Below are 19714 nucleotides of genomic sequence, written 5' to 3' on the forward strand. Positions count from 1 at the left end.
TCTCCACAACGCAACTGATGGTCCCAACCCTATTTATAAGGCAAGAAATCCCACTTATTAAACCTGACAGGGCACACCTGTGAAGTGAAAACCATTTCAGGTGACTACCTCTTGAAGCTCATCAAGAGAATGTCAAGAGTGTGCAAAGCAGTAATCAAAGCAAAAGGTGGCTACTTTGCAGAACCTAGAATATGACATATTTTCAGTTGTTTCACACTTTTTTGTTATGTATATAATTCCACATGTGTTAATTTATAGTTCTGATGCCTTCAGTGTGAATCTACAATTTTCATAGTCATGAAAATAAAGAAAACTCATTGAATGAGAAGGTGTGTCCAAACGTTTGGTCTGTACTGTATGTATCTGTGTGTATCTAACACATCATACATAAAGGGGTTGTATGTGTGCTTACATTTATAAAGGCAGCCCGTGGTATAAAATAATAAAAGTCAGTACCTCACCAACTCCCTTTCCGACTGATCCTTTTCGACATGCAGGAAATGCCACCTCAGCCAGTGATTGGCCAAGCAGACATTTCCTGCATGTCAAGAAGAACCAGGAAGCAGAGAAACGGCAGGGGGCCAGAAGTGCCAAAGCCAGGCATGCTCAACCTGCTGCTGGAAAACTACAACTCCCATAATTCCCGGACAGCCTACAGCTATCGGCCTACAGAAGGGCATGATGGGAGTTGTAGTTTTACAACAGCTGGAGGGCCGCAGGTTGAGCATCCCTGGCATAAGCTGTTTTAAAAGAATTTGAATTGTCTGGACAGCCCTTTTGATGGCAAGTACTTGTTACCAATGTATTCCTGGTATTGGATGAAAGCAGCTATCAGACTGTTTATTTCAAGACATAATAGGTTAACCTGGTCTCCTAAACTTTGAACGTGGCCTGATTGTGGGTGATGGGGGAAAGGTCCCATGTGGCTGTAAACTTTACAGTGCCTTCCGACTCCAATTGAGATAAGCCTAAAAAGAATTGTAAAAAAGTGCTTCTGCTTATGTGTTTCAGGAAAAAAAAAAAAAAAGTGCTCTTCGTCATGTGGGTAAAGCACTGGTGTGAGCTGCTCTTGTGGATTGTTCAAGAGCAGCAGGAAATGGGGCATAAAAACAGGGACTAAACACAATGCATGTGCTCTAAAAGGGAAATGCATATAGATAAAAATACATTATCGAAATACTCCATATGCTCAGGGATGTGACCTGCTGACGTCCTGCTTTCTGTCAGTGAATGGAAATACTCTTGTTTACATCCAGCTGTGTAGCTGTTCACATCTAGTGATTCTTACATATATACAGTACAGACCAAAAGTTTGGACACACCTTCTCATTCAAAGAGTTTTCTTTATTTTCATGACTATGAAAATTGTAGATTCACACTGAAGGCATCAAAACTATGAATTAACACATGTGGAATTATATATATAACAAAAAAGTGTGAAACAACTGAAAATATGTCATATTCTAGGTTCTGCAAAGTAGCCACCTTTTGCTTTGATTACTGCTTTGCACACTCTTGACATTCTCTTGATGAGCTTCAAGAGGTAGTCACCTGAAATGGTTTTCACTTCACAGGTGTGCCCTGTCAGGTTTAATAAGTGGGATTTCTTGCCTTATAAATGGGGTTGGGACCATCAGTTGCGTTGTGGAGAAGTCAGGTGGATACACAGCTGATAGTCCTATTGAATAGACTGTTAGAATTTGTATTATGACAAGAAAAAAGAAGCTAAGTAAAGAAAAACGAGTGGCCATCTTTACTTTAAGAAATGAAGGTCAGTCAGTCCAAAAAATTGGGAAAACTTTGAAAGTATCCCCAAGTGCAGTCACAAAAACCATCAAGCGCTACAAAGAAACTGGCTCACATGCGGACCGCCCCAGGAAAGGAAGACCAAGAGTCACCTCTGCTGCGGAGGATAAGTTTATCCGAGTCACCAGCCTCAGAAATCGCAGGTTAACAGCAGCTCAGATTAGAGACCAGGTCAATGCCACACAGAGTTCTAGCAGCAGACACATCTCTAGAACAACTGTTAAGAGGAGACTGTGTGAATCAGGCCTTCATGGTAGAATATCTGCTAGGAAACCACTGCTAAGGACAGGCAACAAGCAGAAGAGACTTGTTTGGGCTAAAGAACACAAGGAATGGACATTAGACCAGTGGAAATCTGTGCTTTGGTCTGATGAGTCCAAATTTGAGATCTTTGGTTCCAACCACCGTGTCTTTGTGCCATGCAGAAAAGGTGAACGGATGGACTCTACATGCCTGGTTCCCACCGTGAAGCATGGAGGAGGAGGTGTGATGGTGTGGGGGTGCTTTGCTGGTGACACTGTTGGGGATTTATTCAAAATTGAAGGCATACTGAACCAGCATGGCTACCACAGCATCTTGCAGCGGCATGCTATTCCATCCGGTTTGCGTTTAGTTGGACCATCATTTATTTTTCAACAGGACAATGACCCCAAACACACCTCCAGGCTGTGTAAGGGCTATTTGACCATGAAGGAGAGTGATGGGGTGCTGCGCCAGATGACCTGGCCTCCACAGTCACCGGACCTGAACCCAATCGAGATGGTTTGGGGTGAGCTGGACCGCAGAGTGAAGGCAAAAGGGCCAACAAGTGCTAAGCATCTCTGGGAACTCCTTCAAGACTGTTGGAAGACCATTTCAGGTGACTACCTCTTGAAGCTCATCAAGAGAATGCCAAGAGTGTGCAAAGCAGTAATCAAAGCAAAAGGTGGCTACTTTGAAGAACCTAGAATATGACATATTTTCAGTTGTTTCACACTTTTTTGTTATGTATATAATTCCACATGTGTTAATTCATAGTTTTGATGCCTTCAGTGTGAATCTACAATTTTCATAGTCATGAAAATAAAGAAAACTCTTTGAATGAGAAGGTGTGTCCAAATTTTTGGTCTGTACTGTACATCTACATTATATTTACATTACATAATCCCCTAAGAATTGAACACAGCAGGAACACAAATATTTCTCCTGCCCTACGCAGTTTCATGGCTCATGCACATGGCTGTATTAGAGCAGTATACTTAAAGGGGTTGTTCAAAAGTCTGACGGACTGCAAAGGGAAGATGTACTTACCTGCTTCCTGACGTTGGCTCCTGGCAACTTCAACGGCATCCCTGCCCTTGTGTCATGACAAATGGTCACATGACACAAGGGGAGCCGGCTGTACAGCAAAACAAGTTTGAAACTGATTTTACCAAAGCATAGACCAATGGCATTACATGTATGTGTTGTATTTCAGATCTGCCTGAAGTTGATGGCCATGACCCTCCTCACGTGCATTTCTCTACACTGAGTCTGAACAATGAACCATTAAGAGAGACATCACCAGTTCCAGTCCATCCAGTCTCTCCAAGTGTGCCTCCGGTTTCTGAGACTGGGATATTCCCTTCAGCACTTATAAGTAGTGATGCATCTGTTTTATTTCCACTGTCAACCTTGCATGATGAAATAATTGGGGATGAACTGGATCGCATGCTCGATTCCGTGCCGTCATGCAATGGGCTGAACATGGTGAGATAATGGGAAATATATTTATTCTTTAGATTTATTTTGTTTTTACAGAATGTTATCTCTTTAGATGTCATATTGTGGGGTATTCCTATTTTGCAACATAATCCTTAAGCTTTACAAAATCCATCTGTTGGCAGCTATTCCTAATTGAAGGCCTATCTTGAGGATAGGCCATCACTCACTAGCTGATTGGCGGGGGCCTAACCCTGCTCCAGTGCTCCATCAGCTGTTAGGCTACGTCTACACTATGACTTTTTTCACGTGACAATAACTACACTGCAACATTTGTAGCGCAACAATATTTATAATGGCAGTCTATGGTGTCGCACTGAAACATGCTGCGACTGCGACGCAACAGTCGCAGAAAAATCCATTTCGAATGGATTCTCGGCAACTGTTGTGTTGCAGCATGTTGCAGTGCGACACCATAGACTGCCATTATAAATATTGTTGCGCGACATTGGTGCAACAAAATGTCGCGTGACAAATGTCGTCGTGTAGACGTAGCCTTAGAGTGTAGCTCTGTTGCAGGAATTGGTGCTGTCAGCTCTGTAGTGGAGGGAACTTGTTACTACACCACTGCTTCCATTGAAGTCAACTGCATCAGCACTGCAGTGACCAGCTCTGACTTCAATGGGAGCAGTACTGCAGTAGCAAGCTACCTCCACTACACTGCTGATGGTGCTGTGTAGTGCTGGTGACGGAGCTACACCCTGATCACCAGGGGGCTGGGTGTTGGAGCCCCGTTGATCAGCTAGTGATGGCCTATCCTAGAGCTGTTTCATTAAAACTGAGCGTTTTCCACCATAAAGATATATTAATCCCTTAGGTGCTTATACTGAGCACAGCTGGGCATCAAGAAAGGGAATAAAACTGCTTATCCCAAGGACAGCTGGAGGTAGAGGGATCTACTCTAAGAGCTGTATCTCCTACTAGAATGCAACTAGATTCCAAGAAGGCCAGGTTCACAGCTCTAGCTGCAATCCAACCTTATCTACAGCACAGGATGAAGTGGAAGCTGCATATACTGTACTTACAGCTCTTATCTTAGCTGGTATGGCTTCAGATGACCCCAGGGGAGGATAACATGATATCATCCCCTCTTATAGGTCAGAGAACAATCAGGCAAATTATCAGAAGCAGGTGTTCATAGGAAGGCTCAGTCACGATATTTGGCTTGTATAATTAAGCAGACGATCAGCCGATGAGCGAGCACATGCTCATTTGTCAGCTGATCTTTCATCAGGATTATGAATAGAACAGAAATGACTGCAGTAGCAATCGTTCCCTTCATGTTCAGTTTGCCTGTTCAATTGCACTGTTTGAAAATCGGACAGTGTAATACCTCCTATTATTCATCCAAGTGCAGAAGAAACTGCATGGCATTCGCCTCAGGACAAATTCACTATCCTTTATCACCTCCTCAGTGGGTACATAACACTGGTATAACACGATCAACCCAAGAAGGGCCTACAGCCATTACACCTTAGCAGATGCTTTCTCAAGACCTATTGGAAGGAGGTGGAAACCCACCTTGTATCCTTCCTACACTTATTCAACTGGATTCCAGGTGTGTATCATCCAATACAATATAATATAAAAGATACAAACATCATATATAACCACATATAAGAACATTGTATAACTCATAAAAAAGAGGATAGGTCATTTCTATCTTACAAGGAATGTAATAATTGCACGTACATAATATAGACTACTAAATCCACCCAACACGTAATAAAGTGACGTGCCATAAATTGAATATTACCTATTTGTAGTACCTTATCAGTGCAAAGATATTGAAAAGAAGCCATAACCACATCTATAGTTCCATTGTAGTATGTACTCTCAATTGCAGAGCTTTTGCTGGAATCTCCTCCGCACCAATTCATCCCGTATGTTTTTTTACCCTTCTAAATAAAATTAGGGGACCTCCATGGTGTAATTTTTTTTAAATCTGAGCCAGATTCTAGCAAATGCCAGTTCTTCCAGATAGAGCGTTCACCACATTTTTTTATTTTTATATTTTAATAGTTTGGACTTTTCGGACGTGGCAATATGTGATATGTTTATTTATTTATTGTTTATATATTTTAAGTAAAATTGGGAAAGGGGGTGAATTATACTCAATATTTTGGTTGTTTTTTTTTAAACTTTTTTTTAATAACTATTTCCCCCATTAGGGGCTAGAACCTGGGATCTTTTAATCCCTTGTCCTATTCACCCTAATAGAGCTCTATTCACCATAGTAGAGCTCTATTAGGGTGAATAGGACTTCATACTCTCCCTGCTGCCCTGTGCATAGTACACACAGCAGCAGGGAGCTCACCATGGCAGCCATGGATGGCTTCAGTAGCGTCCTGGCTGCCATGGTAACTGATCGGATTACACTGCTAGGGCTCTGATCAGAAGCTGCCACTGCCACCAATGAAGAGGAGGGGAGGGGACCCTGTGGCCACCAATGTTTTTAATATTGGGGGGTAGGGGGGGGGCTCACTGCGCCACCAATGATTTTAATACTGGGGGGTAGGGGGAGGACGACGCACTGCGCCACCAATGTTTTTAATACTGGGGAGGGCGCACTGCGCCACCAATGATAATTAACGTTTAATACAGGAGGCGGGTGTGTTGGCGCAGAATCACATAGCTGGCACCCTGCCTCTGACAGGGAGCTGCGATCAGCAGCAGCAGTTAACCCCTCAGCTGCGGCACCAGAGGGGTTAACTTCCGCTGATCGCAGCTTCCTGTTATATAGGCTGGGCACCACCTCCTGTATTAAACGTTAATTATCATTGGTAGCGTGGCACAGGGGGGAGGAAGAGAGTGACTCCTCCTCCCCTGTGCGCACTCATATTCTGTGATAGCGCGCTGGACGCATTATCGTCATATCTGCAAGGTTAGATGCCGATACCGATAACTTTAACCCCTTAAGGACCGGGCCATTTTCACCCGACCTGGAATGTGGGGAGAGGCCACCCACCCAGCAGCTTGGCTACTCCCAGTAAGAGCCGTCCCGGATCAGCTTTACAGCCATACTAAACAGCTGAAGTGTCAGACTGCAATCTGCAATACTGACACTTCAGGGGGAAAAAACAGCTCTTACCTCACGAGGTCAGGAACCTCGGTGATACGTACTGACCATCAATGATGGCCCCTTGTTCCTTCCTACATACCTCCCCCCTTTGTTCAACCCTGAGGGGGTGGACACACATTAAACAGTGTACCTGGGACAAGGCATCCGCGTTTCCTAGTAACCGGCCCGGCCTGTGTTCCACCGAAAACTTGAAATTCTGCAAAGACAGAAACCACCGGGTGACCCGGGCATTTCTGTCCTTGGCCTGGCTCATCCATTTGAGAGGGGAGTTGTCGGTCACCAGACAAAACTTTCTCCCCAACAAATAATAGCGGAGAGACTCGAGTGCCCATTTGATAGCCATGCACTCTCTCTCCACTATACTATACCTTGTCTCGGCTGGGGTGAGCTTCCGGCTGAGGAAGACAACGGGATGCTCCTCCCTGTTGACTTCCTGAGACAGTACAGCACCGAGACCTACCTTGGACGCATCGGTCTGCACTATAAACTCCCTTTTGAAGTGGGGCGTCAAAACCGGGGACCCACACAGGGTCGACTTCAAAGCGGAGAAAGCCTTTTCCGCCTGCTCATTCCAGTGGACCATCACTGACTTGCGTCCCTTCAAAAGGCCTGTCAATGGTGCGGCGACTGTAGCAAAGTGGGGCACAAACCTCATATAGTACCCCACCATTCCCAGGAACGACTTTACTTGCCGAGTAGTGACAGGTCGGGGCCAATTCCGAATTGCCTCAATTTTGTTCACCTGAGGTTTGATAGTTCCGCGCCCAATTACATTCCCAAGTACTTGGTCTCTTCTAACCCTATTGTGCACTTTTTTGGGTTAGCGGTTAAGCCAGCCTTCACAAGGGAGTTCACTACCGCCTGAACTTTAGGTAGGTGACTTTCCCTAGTCGGTGCCGTGGATAACGATATCGTCCAGGTACGACGAAGCGTACCGACTATGTGGACGGAGTATAATGTCCATTAGCCTTTGAAATGTGGCGGGAGCGCCATGTAGACCAAAGGGTAATAACTTGTACTGATACAGCCCCTCTAGTGGTATAAAAGCCATTTTTTCCTTGGCAGCCTCCATCAAGGGTACCTGCCAGTACCCTTTGGTGAGGTCCAACACTAAAAAAATACCGGGCTTGGCCTAACTTCTCAATAAGCTCATCCACTCTGGGCATGGGATATGCGTCAAACTTGAAAACCTTATTAAGTTTGCGGAAGTTGTTACAGAATGGTAATGTCCCGTCCGGCTTGGGTATTAAGACTGGCCCATTCACTTTTTGACTCCTCGATGATTCCTAGCTGTAACATCAGGTGCACTTCTTCTGAGATGGCTTGTCGCCGCGATTCAAGTACCCACAAACGATGTGAGCAGACGTGCTTTGCAGAGCTCCTGCACTATCCAGGCTGAATATCCTGCAAAGAACCCCTAAAACCTGCACCTACCCGGCTGCCCAAGCACCTCACCTGAGCCGACGCCTGATAGACCCTGTTTCAGATCCTCTCCGCCGTCGGGTGAATCGTCATGGCCCGGAAGAGAGACACTAAAGGGCCCTGCAGAGAGCTGCAAGATGGTGCCGGCCCTGACACACCAAGGTGCAGTGACACGCGAAGGACATACAGCGCGAGACAGCTGCCAAGCTGGGGAGATTCGCACATATCACTTACTCCTCGGGCCCCACAGATGCCAGGGGAACACGAGGTGGAACACCAGCAGGCACTGATCCTGACACGGAGAGGGGAAGTGCAGAGGATAATCATAGCTCTAACAGTTATGACGCACTGAGGCCTGGTAAAGGGAACGCCAGTACGGACATTATAGACTCAGATATAGAAGAACCCACACTTAAACATGTACTGAAAGCTATCACTAAATGTGGGAGATCCTTAACAGCCCTTAGAATGCAGATGGACTCCATCAAGGAGGATGTGTCCATAGTCCGCCATGACCTGAAACGTTTAGCGGAACGCACGACTGCCCTGGAGGGGCATGTGGGAGAAGTCGAGGACATTATCCGATCTCTTAAAAGAGAATCTACCGAACATAATCAAAAGCTGACTCTTATAATGGCGAAACAAGATGATCTGGAAAACCGCTCATGTAGGAACAATGTACGCATAGTGGGGGTACCTGAAAAGGTTGAAGGAAATAACCCTACTGATTATTTCGAAAAGTGAGTGAAAGATACCTTTGGATCAGAGAAATTAACTCCGCTTTTTGCCGTGGAAAGGGCCCACCGGGTCCCCACCAGACCATTGCCACTGTGTGCTCCACCCAGGCCTGTTCTTATGAAATTTCTTCATTATAAGGACAGAGATATACTTCTGAGAAAAGCAGGTGAGCAGCCTGATCTAACCATCGGCGGCCAAAAAGTGTCGCTGTTTCCAGATTACTCCATGGAGGTCCAAAAGCGGAGGGCGAGATTCTTGGATATAAAGAAGCGACTGCGAGGCCTGAATATCTCATACTCAATGATGTATCCAGCGAGACTACGTGTTGTCGCTTTAGGAAGAACCAACTTCTTTGAGGACCCCAGGGAGGCATTGCGATGGCTAGACAGTCATGAACATCGTTTGCGGGCTGCTGGTCCACAGGCGGCTGCGGAATGAGACACAGTTTTTGCAGTTCTATCGGACTGTCCGAACATATTGAGCGAGTGTGGTAATGTGTCTGTGTGTGAGGTAGTATTTCATACAGGGATGATAGCTACTTGATATACCGTTTAAAATAATAGATAGTACTGTGTTAATGCTTCTGTTGAGAGCAGAAAATATGCTTGGTTCAAAAAGTATTGTGTAGATTTTTGAGGAGAAAGTGCGGGGAAAGTGATGCAAAGCAACTGTGTTCTTTTTTCTTTTGTATTCTGGTGGGACATATATATCTGAGCCACGCCTCACCACTAGGCGTCTTAACTAGACCGAGGGGCTGGTGGTTCTTATACGGTTGTTATATTAAGCCCGCAGTCCCTTTTTGGGAGAAAGCGCAGGGACCTGTCAGATAAATCGGTAACCTTGCTCTAGATAACTTTGTTCAAGGTTTAAGAGTTATATGTTCTAATGCAAAAAATGTACTTACAGTATAGTAAAATGTACTCGCAGTATACTAGAATTGTAAAGGGGAGCCGGTGACGTGCGCTCTTCTTGCAGGGCCGCCGGCACCCCATCTGTGTGGAGCAGTGACGGCGGGGAGAACCCGGCCACGCGCACCTCTTCGGCTTGGCCGGCGTTCTCCATCCCCTAGACAACGAGCAGCAGGGGAGCTGAGCGCCGATAGGAATGAATCGGCACTCAGTTGCATTGAGGTGTATGATGCGAGTCACATGACGCTGGCCACGTCACGTGACTCATCTGTTGGGGCTATTTAACAGGCAGCCTGCTGGCCACAGGTTGCCTGTGATTGGTCTTTCAACCTCACTAACGTTTGCTTGCATTTGTGACTTTGTGTACTCGACCTCGGCTTGAATTTGACTTTTGATCCTGTGTTACCCCTTTGTACTGCGTGACCTCCTGACTCCTGACCTGGGCTTGTATTTGACGTTGATTTTGGTGTTTCCCCTGGTATTCCCTTGATATTGTGTTTGTTTCTGTGTGTTTTGTCCTAGCTTTGTTGTTTTCTCCACTTTTGTTTCTCCCTATAAGCCCCCACACGTACTTAAGCTAGGGATCGCCGCCCAGTTGTACACCGTCAGGACGGACTGTGCAAGTAGGAAGGGATAGGGGTGTGGGTGGAGCTTAGTGCTGCACTTATCCCTACCATTTGTGACAGAATCACAGGCCTTACCTAATACCATGGACCCAATGCGAGTCCTTTCTAATCAGGTACATAGTCTCACCCAAATGATGCAGGATTTGACAGAGAGGTTACAGCAGCAGGAATTGCGGCAGCCCCCACCTGTAGCGGCCTCCTCCGCTATGACTCTTGAACCTCATGTCCAACTGCCTGATCTTTTTTCAGGGGACAGGAAGCATTTTTTGACTTTTAAAGAGAGCTGTAAGCCGTATTTTTGTTTGCACCCACACTCATCGGGTTCTGAACAACAGAGAGTTGGCATCATTATCTCTTTGTTGCATGGAGACCCACTAGAATGGGCTTACTCTCTCCCCACGGATTCTCCTTGCCTAACTAATGTTGAGGGTTTTTTTCCGGCCTTAAGTGTGCTTTACGATGAACCTAATAAGGTGGCCGTTGCTGAGAGTCAATTAAGGTCCTTTAGTCAGGGAGACAGACCCGTGGAGGAATATTGCACCAAATTTCGGAAATGGTGCGTTTCCTCTGGGTGGAATGATCCAGCGCTTAGATGTCAGTTCTGGTTAGGACTCTCAGAAAATGTGAAAGATATGTTGGTCAGTTACCCTCTCCCTGACAACTTAGAACAGACTATGACTCTAGCTGTTTGTCTTTCGCTAAATCGTCGGTCAAGTCTAAGAGAAAAACTGACGTCTCCACTGGTAGTGGTCACACCTGAACCATCACCCTCAAGACTCCAAGTTGAGAATCATCCAGAGGAGCCCATGCAGCTCGGAATGACCAGGAGAGATCAGAGATATCAAAAGGGTGCCTGCTTTTATTGTGGAGAATTGGATCATTGGTTACGGCAATGTCCTAAAGTTCCTCCTTCCAGGAGATCTTCACGTCCAGATGCCCAGAAGGATTAGGTACTTCCCAAGGTGGTTAAAGAGAAAGTGTAGTTACCAGTGGTTATTTCCTTTGGCTCCAGTAAGGGGTTTTGGAAGGCATTTGTTGATTCTGGGTCTGCTTCTAATTTTATTGACCATAACTTTGCTCTTTCCCTTGGTCTGCACAACATGTCCCTCGCTAACCCTATTCATATTATTGCCATTGATTCCACACCTTTGGTGGGCGGGACAGTAGAATATTGTACCCCGGAAGTAACCTTGACTGTGGGGGTCTCTCATATGGAGTGTACTTCTTTTTTTATTCTAAAAAATTTACCCGTGGAGGTCGTTCTGGGTCTACCTTGGCTCCAGGTTCATAATCCTATTATCAACTGGTTCACGGGCAAATTAAAGAAATGGGGGGGGGGGGGGAAATGTGATTCTTGTTGTCTACCTGTTATTCAGGCCGGAGTCTCTGCGGAGTCCAACTTTCTTCCCTCATACATCAGCGACTTTGCTGATGTTTTTTCCATGTCCGAGGTTATTTCCTCCCCCCTCACAGACCTTATGACTGTGCCATCGACCTTGTTCCGGGATCCAAATATCCTAGGGGTCATATTTATAACTTGTCCGGTCCAGAATGGCAGTCTATGAGGGATTTCTTGAAGAAAAGTTTACTGCAAGGGCATATTAGGCCCTCGGTATCTCCTATGGGGGTGAGGGTTTTCTTTGTCGCAAAAAAGGATGATGGATTGAGGCCGTGTATTGATTATAGAGAATTAAAAAAAATTACCATCAAGAATCAGTACCCCGTGCCCTTGATTCCAGACCTGTTTAACCAAATTCTTGTAGCTCACTGGTTCACTAAACTTGACCTCAGGGGGGCATATAATCTCATTCAAATAAAGGAGGGGGATGAGTGGAAAACTGCCTTTAATACCCCTGAGAGTCTCTTTGAATATTTGGTAATGCCATTTGGTCTAAGTAATGCTCCGGCGGTTTTCCCAAATTTTGTCAACAATATTTTTAGACAATTTATTGGAAAATTTATGATTGTTTACTTGGATGATATTTTTATTTATTCACCTGACTGGGACTCTCACATTAGCCACACTAGACAGGTACTGCAGGTTTTTCGAGAGAACCAACTATTCGCTAAAAGTGAAAAGTGTACATTTGGAGTACAGGAAATTCTATTTTGGGATATATTCTCACACCCCAATCCTTTAAGATGGATCCGGGAAAGTGCAGGCTATTCTAGAGTGGGTAATGCCCTCCTCTCTGAAAGCATTCCAACGGTTTCTGGGGGTTTCTAATTATTATCGAAAATTTATCAAAAATTTTTCTATTATTGCGTAGCCATTCACCGACCTAACCAAGAAGGGGGCGGATCTAACTAATTGGTCATCAGAGGCCATAGAAGCTTTTGAAACACTCAAGAGGTGTTTTATTAATGCTCCTGTGTTAATCCAACAAGATCAAGAAAGGCCTTTTGTGGTTGAGTTTGATGCCTCCGAGGATGGAGTTGGAACCGTACTCTCCCAGGGGTCATCAACTCTCACTAAACTTAGGCCTTGCTCCTTTTTCTCTGCATAAATTCTCCTCTATGGACAGAAATTACAACATTGGTAATCGTGAATTACTTGCTATTAAATGGGCTTTTGAGGAATGGCGGCATTTTTTGGAGGGGGCTCAACATCAGGTATAATTACTAATTATAAGAATTTGATGTTTTTGCAATCTGCTAAACGTTTGAATCCCAGACAGGCTAGGTGGGCATTGTTCTTCACACGCTTTAACTTTTGTATTACTTTCAGGCCAGGAAGTAAAAATGTCAAAGCAGATGCCCTATCTCAACATTTTTGTACATTTCAGTCTCCTGATACTCCACTAGAACCGATTTTGCCGGCAGGTGTCATTGTGGCCTTGATCTACTCCGATTTGACAACCGAAATTACTATGGGACAACATTTGGCTCTGATGCAATCCCCTAAAGATAAATTGTTTGTCCCTAGTCATTTGCGCCTCAGACTGTTGGGTGAGTGCCATAATTCAGTTTTTAGTGGACATCCGGGTATTAATGCCACCAAGGAGCTAGTCTCCAGATATTACTGGTGGCCCACCCTGTCTAGAGATGTCCACTCCTATTTATCCTCATGTGAGGTTTGTGCCAGGTCCAAAACTCCTAGGTCCCGGCCGATAGGTGAATTACGACTATTACCCATCCCTAGTAGACCTTGGTCCCATATTTCCATGGCTTTTATCACCGATCTACCGGTTTCGGAGTGTAAGTCGATTGTACGGGTAATCGTTGACAGGTTTAGCAAAATGGTACATTTCATTCCTCTGTCAAAATTGCCCAATGCTAAGATTTTGGCGTCTCTATTTGTAGGTCATGTAATACGTTTGCACGGGATTCCAGAGAATGTGGTTTCAGATAGAGGCGTTCAGTTTGTCTCAAGGTTTTGGAGGGCTTTTTGTCATAAATGTAATATCTCCTTGTCTTTTTCTTCGGCCTTTCATCCTTAAAGCCAACGTTTAAACCAATCTTTGGAACAGTATCTGAGGTTTTATGTCTCCGACAACCAGAATATTTGGGTCAAACATCTGTCCTTGGCTGTATTCGTAATTAATAATCGGATGAACTCATCTACCGGTATGTCTCCGTTCTTTTGGTTTCCGCGATTTAGTTCATTTTCGTCATCTTCCTCTCGGATTCCTGATGCTGATTTAGTGGTCAAAGAACTGTGCACAGTCTGGTTCAAAAGGGTAAGGCGGACAAAAGACACTCTCGAGGAGTAGAGTTTGGGTTGGGAGATAGTGTTATCTACCAATAATTTTTCTCTGAAAGTCTCTTTGAGTAAATTTGCACCGCGGTTTATTGGTCCTTATGAAATTATTGAAATCATTAACCCTGTGTCTTTTAAGTTACAGTTACCTGATTTTACCGAGTTACCTTTATTATTCATAATGTTTTCCACAAGACTTTACTAAAAAAGTATGTGTCGCCTGTATTCCCTATACTGGAATCTCTGTCGCCAGTGGAGGTTGCCGGTCAACTAGAATTTGAGATCTCTAGAATCGCGGATGGGAGAAAGGTTCGCAATTCATTGCAGTATTTAGTTCACTGGAAGGGTTTCAGCCCTGAGGAGAGATCCTGGGTACCAGCAAGTAAAATGCATCAATTTTGCAATATAGGTAGCGAGGTGGCACAGCTGCAGACCCACAACACTCAAGGAGGACAGCACAGCAATCAAGGAGGATGGCAATCCTACTGGTCTCCCGACCAAGCACACTCTCGGCAGTGCACAGCTGTAGACAAGTAGAGGTACGTATGCACAATATCGAAGAAGAAAATAATCAGCGGCACTCACCAGTGTGTAGTTTAAACTTGATGCTTTATTTAGTGGACTTGCATTCTTGGCACGGGGCAGACAGACAACCTTACACGCACCAAACCAGCAGGTAAAATGCATGCTACTAGGTTGGTGAGCGGTTTCCATCTTGCTCACCCGGATAAACAGACTCCAGTGATTATGGGTCCGGTGGCCCTCTCCTTGCAGCGCTTCCAGCACCCCGTCTGTGTGGAGTGAGTTTAGCACGGCGCTGGTATCCAATGTTTTATGCTACAGAAAATCTGCAGCAAAATGTGAACAAACCCTTAAAGGGATTCGGTCACCAGGTTTCACCCCTGTCAGCTAAACATATGCTGATGTTCAGGGCCTCATCAGGATTCCTAATGTGGGCTTCTAAATTTGATCCGTAGCCTTATTTTGCTAAAAAACAGGTTTTACTAACCTGTCACTCAAAGAAATAAGGTGCCCAAGGGGATGTCAAGGGATGCAAGGTGCCGGCCGCACCCACCGCCGTTCGTGCCCAGCGCCGCCTTTCCAGACTTCTGCACCGCCTCCTAATCCTCTGTGCCGCCTCTCGCTCTCCCTCCCTCCCCCCTCCTCCTGCTGTAAGATCTCGCGCGTGCGCACAGGGCTCTGAGAGGCTGGCGCCAGAGTGCAGGTCATACCTGGGTTGAGCGAAGTGCCGGCGCATGCGCACTTCGCTTTAAGAAGCCAAATCGAGAAGTCCGCACTGGGCGCATCAGGCAGAGCCCTGTGCGCACGCGCGAGATCTTACAGCAGGAGGAGGAGGAGGGGGGAGGGAGGGAGGGAGAGGCGGCACAGAGGATTAGGAGGCGGTGCAGAAGTCTGGAAAGGCGGCGCTGGGCACGAACGGCGGTGGGTGCGGCCGGCACCTTGCATCCCTTGACATCCCCTTGGGCACCTTATTTCTTTGAGTGACAGGTTAGTAAAACCTGTTTTTTAGCAAAATAAGGCTACGGATCACATTTAGAAGCCCACATTAGGAATCCTGATGAGGCCCTGAACATCAGCATGTTTAGCTGACAGGGGTGAAACCTGGTGACAGAATCCCTTTAAAGTGTACCTAAGTTTTCATTTAAAAAAAAGTTTATGTAATAACTGTGCTTTTTTTTTTTTTCAGCCTAATTATTCTCCTCTTCAGCTGCACAGCTAGATGCATTTCACTCAGAAGCAGCAGGTGTAGCCCTTCTGCCAGCACTGTTAGGACTCATGCACACAAACGTTTTTCGCGTTCCGTATACAGGCCGTATTTTGATTCCGAAAACGGTTTGTATACGGAGCCATTGATTTCCATGGGTCCGCAAAAGATGCGGACAGCACTCTGTGTGTTGTCCGCATCCGTTGCTCCGTTCCATGGCCCCGCAAAAATTATGAGGCATGTCCTATTCTTGTCCGTTTTGCGGACAAGAATAGGCTTTTCTATAATGGGCCTCCTGTTCCGTTCCGCAAATTGCAGAAGGCACATGGGGGGCATCAGTTTTTTGCGGATCCGCATTTTGCGAACCGCAAAAACCGGCACGGTCGTGTGCATGAGCCCTTACTGCTATGACATGCTTTCCCTTTCTTCCCACTATATTTGTTTTCAGCTCTTGAGCTCACAGAACATACATTATAAGGAGGGATAAATCACACTTACAGAAAGGCAGGGGGCTCCTCTGATGTTTAGAAGCATTTGTTTGATCAGGCTCAGGATCTCAGCTAGCTCTGACACGCGCCCACTTCCTCTCACCTGTCTTCTGTGTATCTGTTACCGGGGACAGATCTTGTCGGACCACAGGCAATGGACTGCAGCTTAGTTGGAAGTGAGACCCCTAGTGGCCATGACTTTCAGGTAGATGCAGGCAGATTTTTTAAATGCAGTGATTTAAAAATTTGATAGTCAACCAATATTGACCGAACAGAAATAATCTAAAAAAAAACGACCCACAAGGAGCCACAATTATCACCAAAAAATGAACATGACTTTCGCATATATGAAAATCCAAAAAGGCTTTATTATAAATATACATAAACAGTACATACATACATAATGATAAAAAAGGCAGCACAAGGCGGGACACACGGATGAGGAACAGGACCCAAGGAGAGGCCGGGAGATCAGCACACCAAAGGACAGGGAAAAAGAATGCTAGCTAGAAAAACATACCAAAAAACCTAATGGCGACAACGCCCCAAACAAAGTACAAGGGAGGCAATTGTGGAAATATTGAGGTTTGGTGAAGGGACAAAATACGCATACCCTAGATGGTGTATCGATCTCTCGGCCGACTCCTGACCCAACGCCGTTTCGCCAGCAACCTGGCTTCTATTAAATGGTGTGAAAGTACAGTGACTCTTTAATGTTCAGTAACATGATGGCATATGACTTTAGTATGTCATCTCTTGGTGTCATAAATCAGGGCCGTTTCTAGGGGCGGGCGGGACGGGCGGCCGCCCGGGGCGCTGTCAGCAGCAGGGGGCGCCCGTTGAGGTAAAAAAAAAAAAAAAAAGAAAATCGTTATGAAGGTAAATGATCGGGCAGCCGGCCGGCGGCGCCCCTCATGCTGAGCCTCCTGAGCGGCCGGCTCAGTGCTGCGCAGCCTGCCTGCGCTGCAGACTGCTGAGTTATTAGTGTAGCGTGGCCGAGCTCTGTTCGGTCCGGCCCGGGGTACAGGAGCATTTGTTTCTTGTACCCGGCCGGACTGAAAGGAAGTGCACACTAAGTGAGCACTTCCTGTCAGCCGGGTACAGGAAACAAAAGCTCCTGTACCGCGGAGCGAACAGAGCTCGGCCACGCTACATTAGAGGTGACAAGAGAGAGGAAATGAGAGTGAGGGGGGGGGGGGGGAGTAGAATGAGACTAGTGACAAGGGAGGGGGGGGGGGAGTAGAATGAGACTAGTGACAAGGGAGGGGGGGGGGGAGTAGTAGAATGAGAGTGACAAGAGGGGGGGGGGAGTAGTAGAATGAGAGTGACAAGGGAGGGGGGGGGAGTAGTAGAATGAGAGTGACAAGGGAGGGGGGGGAGTAGTAGAATGAGAGTGACAAGGGAGGGGGGGGAGAAGAGAGTGACAAGGGAGGGGGGGGAGAGAGAGAGAGTGACAAGGGAGGGGGGGGGGGAGAAGAGAGTGACAAGGGAGGGGGGGGGAGAAGAGAGTGACAAGGGAGGGGGGGAGAAGAGAGTGACAAGGGAGGGGGGGGGAGAAGAGCGTGACAAGGGAGGGGGGGGAGAAGAGAGTGACACGGGAGGGGGGGGGAGAAGAGAGTGACAAGGGAGGGGGGGGGAGAAGAGAGTGACAAGGGAGGGGGGGGGAGAAGAGAGTGACAAGGGAGGGGGGGAGAAGAGAGTGACAAGGGAGGGGGGAGAAGAGAGTGACAAGGGGGGGGGAGAAGAGAGTGACAAGGGAGGGGGGGGAGAAGAGTGACAGGGAGGGGGGGGGAGAAGAGTGACAAGGGAGGGGGGGGGAGAAGAGTGACAAGGGAGGGGGGGGAGAAGAGTGACAAGGGAGGGGGGGGGGAGAAGAGTGACAAGGGAGGGGGGGGGGGAAGAGTGACAAGGGAGGGGGGGGGAGAAGAGAGTGACAAGGGAGGGGGGGGGAGAAGAGAGTGACAAGGGAGGGTGGGGAGAAGAGAGAGTGACAAGGGAGGGTGGGGAGAAGAGAGTGACAAGGGAGGGGGGGGAGAAGAGAGTGACAAGGGAGGGGGGGAGAAGAGAGTGACAAGGGGGGGGGGGGGAGAAGAGAGTGACAAGGGAGGGGGGGGGGAGAAGAGAGTGACAAGGGAGGGGGGGAGAAGAGAGTGACAAGGGAGGGGGGGGAGAAGAGAGTGACAAGGGAGGGGGGGGAGAAGAGAGTGACAAGGGAGTCCGCAGAGCCAGACTGCAGCCAGAGACCAGATCATCTAATTGTCCTGGTGGTAAGTAGACAATGCAATATGTGTATTATTTAATTGTTTAGTTATTAATACTACATTTTGCGGACCGCACATTGCCGGCACTAAGAGAATATGCCTATTCTTGTCCGTTATTGGGGACAAGAATAGGACATGTACTATTTTTTTTCAGGTTCGGAATTGCGGATCCGGGTCCGCAATTCCGGATCTGATAAGGGGGGGGGCGGGGGTGCCAATTTTTATCTTGCCTAGGGCGGCAAAAATCCTTGCACCGGCCCTGGTCAGACTTACTGACGTCACGCGCCTGCTCCTCCCACTAGGCGGCGCAGGCGCGTGACATACAGTGACTGAGTGAGCGCCGCACTGCCTGCCTGTTACCGCCCGCCCTGAGCCCCTGAGCAGTGCTGATGCCTGCTGTGAGGCGAGTGATGGTCTGGGGGGGCATTAATTACAATGGGGGGGGGGGGCATTAATTACAATGGGGGGGAATTAATTACAATGGGGGGGCCACTGTGGGAGACATGAAAATGGGGGCCACTGTCACTGTGGGGGACATTAAGTTTAATAAGGATCACTATGGACATTATTTAGAATGGAGGCTGCTGTTGGTGTCATTACTCATTATAACTGTATAATGTCTGATAGGCCTAGTCCTGAGCTGAGTTATATTACCCTGCCCATGCCCTGTATAATAATGTACCCATCCCTGATACCCCTAAGGCTACTTTCACACTAGCGTTCGGGCGGATCCGTTCTGAACGGATCCGCTCATATTAATGCAGACGGAGGCTCCGTTCAGTACGGATCCGTCTGCATTAATAACTTTAAAAAAATTCGCAAGTGCGCAAGTAGCCTGCGCGGATCCGTTCAGACTTTCAATGTAAAGTCAATGGGGGACGGATCCGCTTGAAGATTGAGTCAATTGGTGACATCTTCAAGCGGATCCGTTCCCATTGACCTACATTGTAAGTCTGAACGGATCCGCACGGCCAGGCGGACCCCCGAACGCTGCAAGCAGCGTTCAGCTGTCCGCCTGTCCGTGCGGAGGCGAGCGGAGCGGAGGCTGAACGCCGCCAGACTGATGCAGTCTGAGCGGATCCGCTCCATTCAGACTGCATCAGGGCTGGACGGCTGCGTTCGGGTCCGCTCGTGAGCTCCTTCAAACGGAGCTCACGAGCGGACCGACGAACGCTAGTGTGAAAGTAGCCTTAAGTTATATTACCCCGCTGGAGTAA

The 19714-nt window shown here is 47.1% G+C and overlaps 1 protein-coding gene across 1 annotated transcript in view; it reads left to right on the forward strand.

Moving 5' to 3' along the window:
- ZC3H7A (zinc finger CCCH-type containing 7A) overlaps positions 1-19714 on the forward strand; it is a 115140-nt gene that overhangs the window by 62873 nt on the left and 32553 nt on the right. The window contains exon 9 of the mRNA XM_044304174.1: positions 3263-3534. Coding sequence (XP_044160109.1) covers positions 3263-3534 — 272 coding nt within the window. The remainder of the gene's footprint in view (positions 1-3262; positions 3535-19714) is intronic.

The sequence above is a fragment of the Bufo gargarizans genome, chromosome 8 (genome assembly GCF_014858855.1).
Source record: "Bufo gargarizans isolate SCDJY-AF-19 chromosome 8, ASM1485885v1, whole genome shotgun sequence".
Taxonomy (NCBI): domain Eukaryota; kingdom Metazoa; phylum Chordata; class Amphibia; order Anura; family Bufonidae; genus Bufo; species Bufo gargarizans.